This window comes from Macaca mulatta, chromosome 13, assembly GCF_049350105.2.
Source record: "Macaca mulatta isolate MMU2019108-1 chromosome 13, T2T-MMU8v2.0, whole genome shotgun sequence".
NCBI classification, from domain to species: domain Eukaryota; kingdom Metazoa; phylum Chordata; class Mammalia; order Primates; family Cercopithecidae; genus Macaca; species Macaca mulatta.
Window position 1 is genome coordinate 69,387,562 of NC_133418.1, and position 12,597 is coordinate 69,400,158.

Here is a 12,597-nt window from a genome sequence, read left to right on the forward strand (position 1 = left end):
CAGTTCCGCCTCCCAGATTCCCTAGTTACTATCTCTAAGCACTAAAGTCGGTGTTTGGAGAAAGGGACTCAGGTGAGGACTGGAGGGAGGATGAAGCGGAATAATGGTTTCCGGAGCGTGGAAACGGGCCGGAAGTGACTAGGAAGAAAGGTTAAGGGGCGGGCCGAGAGTGCGGGGCACGAAAGGTGTCCTTCACCCACTTGCAGAAGCGGTGAGGGGCAGAGAATCAGCGATCTACCAGCCGCTCCCTGGGCCTCCAAGGGAAGGGAATCTGCATGGCCTGCTCCAGGCAAACTGAAAAATAGGTGAAATCTTCGGAAGCGGGGGTTCAGCCCTTTCTCGCCTGTAGCCCCTCCCTGCTTTCAACCGCCAAGTCTCTCCCAGCCTAGGGAAGAAGAGTCTGAGTATTGTGTGTCACTCCTTAGTGTGACAAGCTTTAATATGTTTAAAAATCTCAGGAGTTTTCAAATTTTAAAGTGAAGCCGTACGGAAAAGAAACCTGCAGAATGGTTATTTAGTTGTAGAATTTCCAAATTTGGACTTTGGGAGTCTTGGATCTGAGAGGAAGTTTTGGGGATATGTATCTGGTGCCCTTCCGGCAAGGAGGCCAATTAGAAGCAAGTTCCCCCTGTCCTTTCTCCACTCCACAAACCACAGAGTCCTTTCTAAGGAACCTTCTTAATGTCTTCTGTATTTATTTCTTCATCCTCTACCGCCTGCGACCCCATCCCCAAATTCAGACTTTCATTTTCTCTTGTAGGGGTTCCGTATGTAACTCTTTATCTCTCTCCAGTCTTTTCTCCTTTCTAACCCCCCTTCACTATTGCCTCCAAAATATTCATTCTGAAAGGTAAATGTGTGTTATTATTCTACTTAAAATACCTCACCTTCAGGATACAATTCAAATCTCTCAGAATGACATGCAGCCTCTGCCTTCCTTACAACCCAATCTGCTAAACCCATTACTCTACATTTTAGTAAATGAAGCTAATTTAATTTCCTGACTTATGCTCTCCCGTGTTTTGGCATTTCTGAAGATTCCGATCATTTCTTCTTCCTGGAATGTTTTTCCTTTTTCCTTTTTTTTTTTTTTTTTTTTTTTTTGTGCGTGGGTGTGGGCGTGTGTGTGTGACGGAATTTCGCTCTGTCGCCCAGGCTGGAGTGCAGTGGCGCGGTCTCAGCTCACTGCAAACTCCGCCTCTCAGGTTCAAGCAATTCTCCTGCCTCAGTCTCCCGAGTAGCTGGGATTACAGGCACCCACCACCATACCCGGCTACTTTTTGTATTTTTAGTAGAGATGGGGTTTCACCATGTTGGCCAGGCTGTTCTCTAACTCCTGACCTCAAATGATTCACCCACCTCGGCCTCCCAAAGTGCTGGGATTACAGGCGTGAGCCACCACGCCCTGCCTTCTGGAACATTTTTCATACCAGTCGGCCAACTAGTCTCTACAACAAAATTTCCCAGAGTTGCTTGTACACATTGTCTCTAATCTTTCCCTTCTGTTGTCTGAACCCACTCCTGTCAGGCTTTTGTCCCCACCATTCTGATGGGATAGCTCTTGTAATGGTCACTAATGACCTCCATGTTGCTAAATTCAATGGTGATTTCATCTTATTTGATCTGTCAGCAGTATTTGACACAGTTGCTCATTCCATCTCTTTTTGAAACCCTTTCTTTACCTGACTTCCCCTCTTTGTGTTTTTCTGCCACCCTGGAGGCTCTTTTCCAGGCTCATTTGCTGCTTCCTTTTGATCTGCCAGACCTCTAACCATGGAGTATCCCCAAGACCCAGTCTTTGGACCTCTGCTTTGTCTGCATTTTCTTGGTTATCTCATTTTGTTTAATAACTTTTAAAGTCATCATATGCAAATGACTCATAAACTTATCTGTCACTCAGACCACTTACCTCAACTTCATATTCACATATCCAGCTACGTACTCAACATCTCTAATGGACAGGCCCCAAACGGTTAATTTCATGAAATTGCTCTTCCCATCTTTATATATAGCAATTCCCATTTCTCCAGTCACTAAGGCCAAAAACTTTATGGTCATCCTTGACTGCTCTTTTATATCCCACATCTTACCTACCTTGGCTGATCTTGGCCTTATTTTCAAAATATATGCAGAACACTTCCCACTACCTCCATTGTTACCAACCTGATTCAAGCTACCATCATCTTTTGCCTTGATTATTGATTGCAGTAGCCTCCTAACAGTATTTCCAACTTTGACCCTTGCGTCCTATAATCTGTTTTCCACAGAACAACAAGAACAAAATTTTTCTTTTTTTTTTTTTTGAGACAGAGTTTCACTCTTGCTGCCCAGGGTGGAGTGCAATGGCACAATCTTGGCTCACCGAAACCTCCGATTCCCAGGTTCAAGTGATTCTCCTGCTTCAGCCTCCCCAGTAACTGGGATTACAGGCATGCACCACCATGCCCAGCTAATGGTGTATTTTTAGTAGAGACAGGGTTTCTCCATGTTGGTCAGGCTGGTCTCAAACTCCTGAACTTAGGTGATCTGCCCGCCTCGGCCTCCCAAAGTGCTGGGATTATAGGAATGAGCCACCATGCCTGGCCAAGAACAATTATTTAACATGTTAAGTCAGCTGTCACTCTTCTGCACACAGGCCTCTAAAGGCTTCGCATCTCACTCAGAGGAAAGCCTAAATTCCTACAACTGAGGCTGTTGCTCCAGCGCTGGAACAAGTAGAGGCCACAGTCCAGTGTTGCTCCTCTTGCCAAGTCTGCCCAGAGAAGGGACCTCTTTTTCTAAACCGCACAAAGATACCCCCTGGGCTGATAGTAGTTCTGCCCTCAAGACCCTACATCCTACATAATCTGGCAGTTACCTCTCTGACCTCATCTCTTCTCTCCTTTTCTCATTCTCTTCTAGCCCCACGGGCTCTCTTGCTGTTCCTCAAATGTTCATTCTCACCCTGAGGCCTTTGGACTGGCTACTGTCTTTGCCTCAACCACTCATCTCCCAGGAATCTACATGACCTGCTGTTTTCAGATTTCTGAAATGTCACCTTATCAGTGAGGTCTTTTGTCTGTCATGACTTACTGCCCTTATAGAAAATAGCATCCTGCCACCTTCCTTACTCTCTATGCCCCATACCTTGTTTTATTTTTCTTCATACAACTTAACCCCCATCTGCCATACTATATTTCTTTCTTTCTATCTATCTATCTATCTATCTATCTATCTATCTATCTATCTATAATTTTTTTCTTTTTTTTTTTTTTTTTTGAGATGGAGTCTTCGTCTGTCACCCAGGCTGTATTACAGTGGTATAAGTTCAGCCCACTGCAACCTCCGCCTCCCTGGTTCAAACGATTCTCATACCTCAGCCACCTAAGTTGCTGGGATTACAGGTGTGAGCCACTGTGCCCAGCTAATTTTTCTCTCTTTTTTTTTGGAGACGGAGTCTCGCTCTGTCGCCCAGGCTGGGGTGCAGTGGCCAGATCTCAGCTCACTGCAAGCTCCGCCTCCTGGGTTTACGCCATTCTGCCTCAGCCTCCCGAGTAGCTGGGACTACAGGCGCCCGCCACCTCGCCCGGCTAGTTTTTTGTATTTTTTAGTAGAGACAGGCTTTCACCGTGTTAGCCAGGATGGTCTCGATCTCCTGACCTCGTAATCCGCCCGTCTCGGCCTCCCAAAGTGCTGGGATTACAGGCTTGAGCCACTGTGCCCGGCCAATTTTTGTGTTTTTTAATAGAGACTGGGTTTTGCCATGTTGGCCAGGCTGATCTCGAACTCCTAACCTCAAGTGATCCACCTGCCTCGGCTTTCCAAAGTGCTGGGATTACAGGCATGAGCCGCCGTGCCTGGCCTTTTTTTTTTCTTGTGTGTTGTCTGTCTCTACATGAATGTAACCTCTATGAGATTAGGGACTTCGTTTTGTTCAATCCTGTGTCTCCATTGTCTAAAATAATGGCAGACAAACAATAGGTGCCCCCCAAATATTGAGTAAATAAATGCAGCACAACTTAAGCATTGCCCTAGATTTTGTTTTACTAGATGTTTTCCCTCATGTTTCCTTGCGCCCTTCCACAGGCTGATGAGATGCCCCTCTGGCCTTCTGTAGCCCATTGTGCTCACCTCTGTCGCACTGCCTTTTCTGCTTTGTAGCAGTGGCTCATTTACTAGACCTGGAACACTTGACTAGGAACCCTTGTGACTTGTCAACATATCCCTAAATGTCTCATATGAATGAATGAATGAATGGTAATCTTGGTTGGTTTATGTAACTCAATGGCATTTTGTAGATGCTAAGGAGCAATCACTTTAGCTGTGTTATGGTTTGAGAGCACCACAAGTCCAATGTCTTATAAACAGACTAGATTGTTGTTCAGTGATTATTGATTATTCAGCAAACATGTTTGAGTACTGCTCTGCTAGAAACTGTATTATGCACTTGCATGCATATGGTGGAGGAGGGATAATGGGAAATGAGAACATTTTGTTTCCTAATCTTGTCAGGCTTATAGCCTAACAGATGAGACAGAATATAAACAGGAAGTCTGTAAGGCAGTGTGGTGGAAGAATATTACCATGATGGAGGAAGTGCACAGTGTTATGGGAGAACATAGCAGTGGCATCTGACCAATTTTAAGGGAATCCAGGACAGCTTTCCGGAAGCTGAGGAAAGAGTAAAAGCCAAGTGAATCAAAGTGATAGTATGTATGTGTTTTGGGGGTTGGGGCTAATGTAGGAGGATGGTCTGCAGGGAGGGGGAGAAAATTATGAAAGATCCTAAGGTAAGAGAGGAAGTTCATGGGAGTGGGGATGGGAATATGGGGCAAAGGACAGGGACATGAAGAGAGTAAATTTGTTCAAAGAACAAGAGTAATTGGTTCCTGAAGGGCACTAATAGGCCAAGTAAAGGAATTTGGATTTTATCCTAAGGGTAATACTATAGGAAGCCACTGGTGTCCAAATGTCACTACCCCCTCCCTAATGACAACACTCATTTCTTCCTCTTTTGACTTTTATCTTTTACTTTTTTTTTTTTTTTTTTTTTGAGACGGAGTCTTCCTCTGTTGCCCAAGCTGGAGTGCAGTGGCGCAATCTCAGCTCACTGCAACCTCCGCTTCTAGGGTTCAAGTGATTCTCCTGCCTCAGCCTCCTGAGTAGCTGGGATTACAGGTATGTGCCACCACGCCTGGCTAATTTTTGTATTTTTAGTAGAGATGGGGTTTCACCATATTGGTCAGACTGGTTTCAAACTGCTGAGGCCAAAGCAGGCTGATCACTTGAGGCCAGGAGTTCGAGACCAGCCTGGCCAACATGGTGAAACCCCATCTCTACTAAAATTACAGAAAATTAGCCAGACATGGTGCCCTGCACCTCTAGTTTCAGCTACTCGGGAGGCTAAGGCAGGAGAATCACTTGAATTCAGAAAGTGAAGGTTGCAGTGAGCCGAGATCACGCCACTGCACTCCAGCCTGGGCGACAGAGCAAGACTGTCTCAAATCAAAACAAAAATAGTGAAACTATCTGACAATGGGGGAATAAATTAATGGAGCATCATACCATGAAATACTGTGTAAGCTTTAGAAGTCATGTTTTAGAAAACGATTTAACAACATGAAAAAGTGCTTTTAATAGTAAGTGAAAAAAAATGTGATGCACAACTGAATATAGAGTTTAATTTCAAGTTTTATAATGTTTGGAAGGAAATATTCCAAAATATTAAATAGATATTTATTTCATTAATTTTGTTTGGTTTTTATTTTCCAAATTTTATACCAGGAGTATTCTTCTGTAATTAGGGAAAAAGTTACAATGTTTTGCCTTGCCAGCCATTATTAAGCAAGCCAAGAGTTCTGTTTGAACTTAATATGACTAAATCTTAGGAACCAACTTCTGTATCCAACTTCAGTCAGACAATGATTTTTTTTTTTTTTTTTTTTTAGTAAAAACTCCTTTTTTTTTTTTTTGAAACGGAGTCTCACTCTGTTGCCCTGGCTGGAGTGCCGTGGTGTGATCTCCGCTCACTGCAACCTCCACCTCCCGGGTTCACGCCACTCTCCTGCCTCAGCCTCCCGAGTAGCTGGGACTACAGGCGCCTGCCACCATGCCCGGCTAATTTTTTTGTATTCTTAGAGATGGGGTTTCACCGTGTTAGCCAGGATGGTCTCAATCTCCTGACCTCGTGATCTGCCTGCCTCGGCCTCCCAAAATCAAGCTGGGATTACAGGCTTGAGCCACCCGCGCCCGGCCCTTCAGTAAAAACTCTTTATTCATTCCTTCATCGCGTGACAGTTGGCCTTGAGTATTTACAAAGAGCAGTTCCTGCCTCTCAGAACTCTAAGCAGACATTCCAGAGCTCACAGATCAGTGCCACACCAACTGCTACCTGGAAGCTTCAGGGAGATGGGGAGCCTGGAGGAGGGGATGCTGCAGGAACCCTGGCAGGCAGTGGGGTCGGGCTTTGAAGGCACCCAGGACTGAATTCAAGATGGCAGGGGGCAAGCAGGCAGGCAGCGTGTTGGTCATGAGGTGCGGGGTGAGGGCAGGAAGCCCACAGCATTACTGACTTGGGGTTGGAAGAGACAGATTGGAGGGGCCCGAGCTGAAGCCAGAGCCTGAGGGAACTGGAGAGGCTGTAAGCCAGCACTTAGCTTCCCAGGAGACCCCAACCATTGCTGGATCCAGAGTGCCCTGGGAGAACGTCAGGTATCCACACATATTTCAGTGGAAGATTCTTTTTCCAAACATTTGCTGGTTCTTTGGGTTTTTAATTATAAACAGAGTACATGGTCAATGTTAAAACCATTTTCCAAGCATCACATAAGGATGGGAAGTAAAAATTATATCCTGCTCTAGACCTTCCAGACTGGCTCCAGAAGGCAACTGCTGTCAATGATTTTCCTTACAGAGAAACCACTGCAGCCACCTACTGTGTGCCATGTCCCCGACACAGCATGGCGTCTTGCCCCACACGGACCTGCAGGTGGCCTCTTAGGAGCTGCCTCGCTGAAGGAGGTCATCCCTCTCAGTCACATCTGAGCAGCACTCACTCAGGCCTCGGCCCTGAGGGTCATGCGGGGGCGCCTGGCCCAGTTCCCTGCTGTGTCTGGTCTGGCGTCTATCTGCCTTTGGGCTACCTTTTCAGCACAGCTCCCTGGGCCTGTGGCTGCTCCAAGCTGGACTCCAGCTCCCCTGGGCTGCAGTGCTGCTCCCTATGGTCCAGAAACAAGGCCCGGCACGGCGGCTCCCAGCTTAGCAGCATCTCTGGCGCAGGCTGGCCCAGGAGCTCCCTGCAGAGTGCTGCCCATTGACTCAGCCCCAGCTGTACTCAAGTCCGTCCGAGAACCGGGCTGGCTGGGGTGCCTCTGACGGAGCTTCCCTTTTCTCCAAGCCTTGCTGAATTTCCTGAGGAAAAGCACGATGTTCTCCTGGACACAAGGGAGGCAGAATCTCTTGAAGTAGAATAAACTGCACTCCTTTCTAGTCTTCCTTTCTCAGCTTCTCCTGGACCGCCAGCTCCTCAATGCGCCTCAGACACTCCATACCCGCACTGAGGAGGCTCCTCCTGCCCTGGCCCATCTCATGCCCCCTTGGCTGTTGATACAGCTCCCCTGTGTGCATGTCGCCCTGTGCCAGATGCTCAGGGACTTCTCAGACTCCTGGATCACTCCGAGTACACTGGCCACGCAACCTGATGCACAAACTGCAGCGCCAGCCAAGGACCAGGAATCTGACCTTGTCGGAGATGAAGGGATCCTTCATGACAGCTTTCCTCCAGGACTATCGACTGGGTGTAGGGAGCTGTCAAGGCATAGAGTTCACACTCAAACACTCCCAGAGCGCGGCACTCTGCATGAGACGCCATCCAGCTCCTTTGACTACGGAATCAAGTACAACATTATCAGCTGGCCTCTAGCTCCTGGTTGTGACCTCCCCTCTCCTGAACTGAGCTTGGTGTGTAAGGGCGTATCGAGTTGTATGGGCTTCGCCGCTGGGTGACCCCAAATGCAACTCCGGGAAGCGTGGGTTATCAATGACTTTAAAGTTTCGATCAGCCGAGCGCGGTGGCTCTCGCCTGTAATCTCAGCACTTTGGGAGGCCGAGGCGAGTGGATCACGAGGTCAGGAGTTCAAGACCAGCCTGGCCAACATGGTGAAACCCCCGTCTCCACTAAAAATACAAAAATTAGCCAGGCGTGGTGGCGGGCGCCTGTAGTCCCAGCTACTCTGGAGGCTGAGAGGGGGAGAATCGCGTGAACCCGGGAGGCGGAGCTTGCAGTGAGCCGAGATCGCGCCGCTGCACTCCAGCCTGGGCGACAGAGCGAGACTCCGTCTCAAAAAAAAAAAAAGTTACTATCCGATCGCGGGCGTGCGTGAACCTGATCCCGCTTCTCTTCTGAACACCCGGGCGTCCGAGGCCCCTGCCGAGGCTCCTGGGGGCAGCGTCTGTGAGCAGGGACCGCTGAGCGGGTCCGGGGGCGGTAGTGGTCCCCGCGAGCCTCCGCGCGCCCTCACTCGCCCCAGCGCCGCCCGAGGTCAGGGGGGACCGTCCCGCGAGGCCGACACCCCGCTCCTCCATCGGGTCCCCAAAGCCGAGCTGCCGCGCCGACCCCTGGCGCTCAGAGCACAGCAGGCCACGCCAGTGGGGAACTCAGTCCCGGCGAGTAGGAGGTGCCCTGAGGCGGCGCTGGACCGGCCCACGGCGTGCTCGCCCCCACCAGGCCGCCGCCGCTCATGATTCTTTTTTTTTTTTTTTTCTGAGATGGAGTCTTGCTCTGTCGCCCAGGCTAGAGTGCAGTGGCGCAATCTCGGCTCACTGCAAGCTCTATGTGGCTGCTTGAAAGCTCTACGCTGAAAAATACTGTTATTTTTGACATAATTGAGTGTTGGATTTTAGCAGAAATCCTGACCTCTTTTTGCTTAGTACTTTAATATTAAAGATGATTATAATAAAGTTTATTATAAAATAAATACTTTTTTTTTTTTTTTTTTTGAGACAGAGTCTCCCTCTGTAGCCCAGGCTGGAGTGCAGTGGCACCATCTCGGCTCATTGCAAGCTCCGCCTCCCGGGTTCACGCCATTCTCCTGCCTCAGCCTCCTGAGTAGCTGAGACTACAGGCGCCCGCCACCGCGCCCAACTAATTTTTTGTATTTTTATAGAGAAGGGGTTTCACTGTGGTCTCGATCTCCTGACCTCGTGATCCGCCCACCTCGACCTCCCAAAGTGCTGGGATTACAAGCGTGAGCCAAAAATAAATACATTATTTATAGCTGTTGTGTGCTGGATGAAGCTAGGCCAGATAAGCGCGGGGGTCGTAAAGTATTTGACCTTGTTTGTGTCAAGAGGCTTACAAACTAGTTTTCCCACATGACACAAATAAATATAAAATACCAAACCTTCTATTAGAAAGTGTGAATTATACATGAGAAACCATCAATTATATGATACATGTGAGAGGAGTTGTGCACAGTTAGGAAGAGAAGAGCTCTTCATTGACTGGTGTTTGGTATTTCTGTGTTTCTGTCCCAGAGCAGCAGCATATGGCAGTGGAATAGCATAGTTTTTTGTTTGTTTGTTTGAGACTGAGTTTCACTCTTGTTGCCCAGGCTAGAGTGTAATGGCGCGATCTTGCCGCAACCTCTGCCTCCCGGGTTCAAGCGATCCTCCTGCCTCAGCTTCCTGAGTAGCTGGGATTACAGGCATGCGCCACTACGCCTGGCTAATTTTGTATTTTCAATAGAGACGGGGTTTCTCCGTTCTGGTCAGGCTGGGCTCGAACTCCCGACCTCAGGTGATCCACCTGCCTCAGCCTCCCCAAGACCTGGGATTACAGGCATGAGACACCACGCTTGGCAGCATAGACCTTTTAATACATAGGTTGAAGTATTTATCACAGCGACAGATGGAAAATTTTTTTCTGAAGAAAATATATTTTCAGATCAATATGTGACTTAATTTTAAAAATTATTATATTAATTGTTGCTCTTTTTCTTTCAGGCTTATCGAAGTTTTGGCTTTGTTGCAAGAGCAGGTCAAGATTTAACTTTTCTTCAGTGAGCAAGTGTGCAGATTGTCAAATATGTCAGTTCATCAAATAAGAAAACGTGCAGTTCTCCCACCTATCATTTGTAGAAGTGACAAGGAATTTTTGGAAAGTATGCAAAGATACATAATTACAGAAACTGAAAGACTGGGCTGTAATGAGGAAGGACCTGCTGATGAATATTACATCATATACCGAAATGTTTTTGATAAGGTATCATAATGCTCTTAAAACAATTAAGTTTTCATGAAGATAGCAATGATCTATGTTGTTGACAACCAATATTCCTGCTTTAGTAACACTACTGTTTGAATGATCACATTCCATTTGCCGATTTTGAGACGTTCATCCAGTTTCTCAGAAAGGCATGAATGGGAAAAATGCACTTCTGGATTTGTATTTCCTGACTGTGAATGAGTGTTTCAGTTATCTTAGCTTGAGAGCAGATTATAAGTTTCCTTTATATATATTTTTAAAGACAGAGTCTCACTGTATCACCCAGGCTGGAGTGCAGTGGCACACTCATATCTCACTGCAGCCTCAAAATCCTGGGTTCAAGTGATCCTCCTGCCTCAGCCTCCTGTATAGCTGGGACTACAGGCTTGTGCCGCCACTCCTGACTAATTTTTAAATTTTTTTGTAGAGACAAGATCTCTATGTTGCCTAGGCTGGTCTTGCACTCCTGGCCTCAAGCAATCTTCCTATCTTGGCCTCCTAAAGTGCTGGGATTACAGGCATGAACTACCAGCACCTAGCCCAGACTATCAGTTTTTGATTAACTACCTGGCTGTATCTGCTCTCTGATAATAATTTTGACCTTTTCATCTAAAAGTATCATCTGATTTATTAGGAATTAGGCTGCAAGCAGGAGCATGATGCTTCCTTGTTATTTTGAGTTTGTTTGTGGTATCATTAAAATCTTGATTTAGATTTGATCTAACATTAAATTGAGGTTCCTTGTATATTGGAGTTCTGTCTAGAATTATCTAGTCATGGTTTACAAGGAATTAGACTGGACTTAATATTGGAAATATGGAGATCAGCTTAGAAAATGCTATCACTTTGTGGAACATATTTGATTTTGCTTTTTAAGGTTTTAGAAATACCTATTATCCTTCTAAACAATTGCAGTTTGCCCACCAATCCTAATTTATTTATGCAGCGCTTTTTTTTCCACCCCATTCCGGGAAGATGCCCTGACAGTGAAATAAGTGAAATCAGCATCTTTCCTCTTTGCCAGAGGAAGTACTTACCTTAAGACTTCAGAAAGTGTTGGTCTCTGAGTAAACAGCCACAGGCAAAATAGAAACTCAGTCTTTTAATTTTTAAACATTATACACTATGACTCTTATTTCTCCTCTAAATAAAAACCTAGTGCCTCACTCTAAGGGAAAGTGAGCATATGATAGTGATATATACCTACCAGAATAAGGAAAGTTGATACATAATCATAGGAGTAATAGAGAGAAACAGTCTTTCCTTCCTTCCTTTTTTTTTTTTTTTTTGAGACGGAGTCTCACTCTGTGGCCCAGGCTAGAGCGCAGTGGCGCAATCAGGCGATTTCGGCTCACTGCAAGCTCCGCCTCCCGGCTTCACACCATTCTCCTGCCTCAGCCTCCCAAGTAGCTGGGACTACAGACGCCCGCCACCACGCCCGGCTAATTTTTTGTATTTTTAGTAGAGACCGGGTTTCACCGTGTTAGCCAGGATGGTCTCGATCTCCTGACCTTGTGATCCGCCCGCCTAGGCCTCCCAAAGTGCTGGGATTACAGTCGTGAGCCACCGTGCCCGGCCTTTCCTTCCTTTTATATCATACAGAAAATCTATCTTTTAGAATTGGTACATCGGCAGGTTAGCTTCATTTTATATGCGTTATGATCAATGGTACTGCTCTTGGTGTTTTAGTTATCAAGGAATGTATTGAATGGATGTTTAAATAAAGATAACGTATTGAATAGGTTTTATAAATATCAAGAGTCATGCTGCGACTCTACTGTGTGAAATTAGCAAAGTCATAACTGTAACGTGTATCTTTGCATGCCCGAGTGCTAACACTTGTCAGAATTTTTCTTACATGAAGAGCTCTTTGCTTTGCATTAATGTAGTTATAGTGAAGTCATTTTGGAGGTATTGTTGGTAACTTTAATTCCTAGAGAAAACATACAGTGTTAAATAGAAAATAATATTGACGTCTCTAGTCCCTGTTTCTTTTCTCCTAGTGAGGAGAAAAGATTTCCATTTGTACTATTTGCACATTACATAATTGTAAATTTTACCTTGTAAAGAATTCTGTTCTTCAGGACTGAGAGGGGATCTAGAAATGGAAGTCATTTGGTACTTTGAGAAACTTTTCTTCTAGCTTCTTGATAACAGATAATTTACCTTTTTCATTTTCTTTTTTTTTTTTTTTGAGACGGAGTCTCACGCTGTTGCCCAGGCTGGAGTGCAGTGGCGCGATCTCGGCTCACTGCAAGCTCCGCCTCCCGGGTTCCCGCCATTCTCCTGCCTCAGCCTCCTGAGTAGCTGGGACTACAGGCGCCCGCCACCGCGCCCGGCTAATTTTTTGTATT

General features: G+C 46.2%; 1 protein-coding gene and 1 pseudogene across 10 annotated transcripts in view; one reads left to right on the forward strand and one right to left on the reverse strand.

The window, feature by feature from the left end:
• The window catches only part of CLHC1 (clathrin heavy chain linker domain containing 1), a 68,033-nt gene that overhangs the window by 321 nt on the left and 55,115 nt on the right, over positions 1-12,597 (forward strand). For 3 of the 10 annotated variants that reach the window (XM_015112372.3, XM_077959611.1, XM_077959614.1), the window contains exons 1-2: positions 160-305; positions 9,982-10,240. In XM_015112372.3, the coding sequence (XP_014967858.1) occupies positions 10,064-10,240 (177 nt within the window). In that variant the 5' untranslated portion in view covers positions 160-305; positions 9,982-10,063. Of the gene's footprint in view, positions 1-148; positions 306-5,033; positions 5,158-6,892; positions 7,939-9,981; positions 10,241-12,597 lie in introns of those variants that run through there. The other 7 variants (XM_077959610.1, XM_077959613.1, XM_015112371.3 and 4 more) reach the window with 5 other exon arrangements.
• On the reverse strand, positions 7,197-7,849 carry LOC100430711 (cysteine-rich DPF motif domain-containing protein 1 pseudogene; annotated as a pseudogene).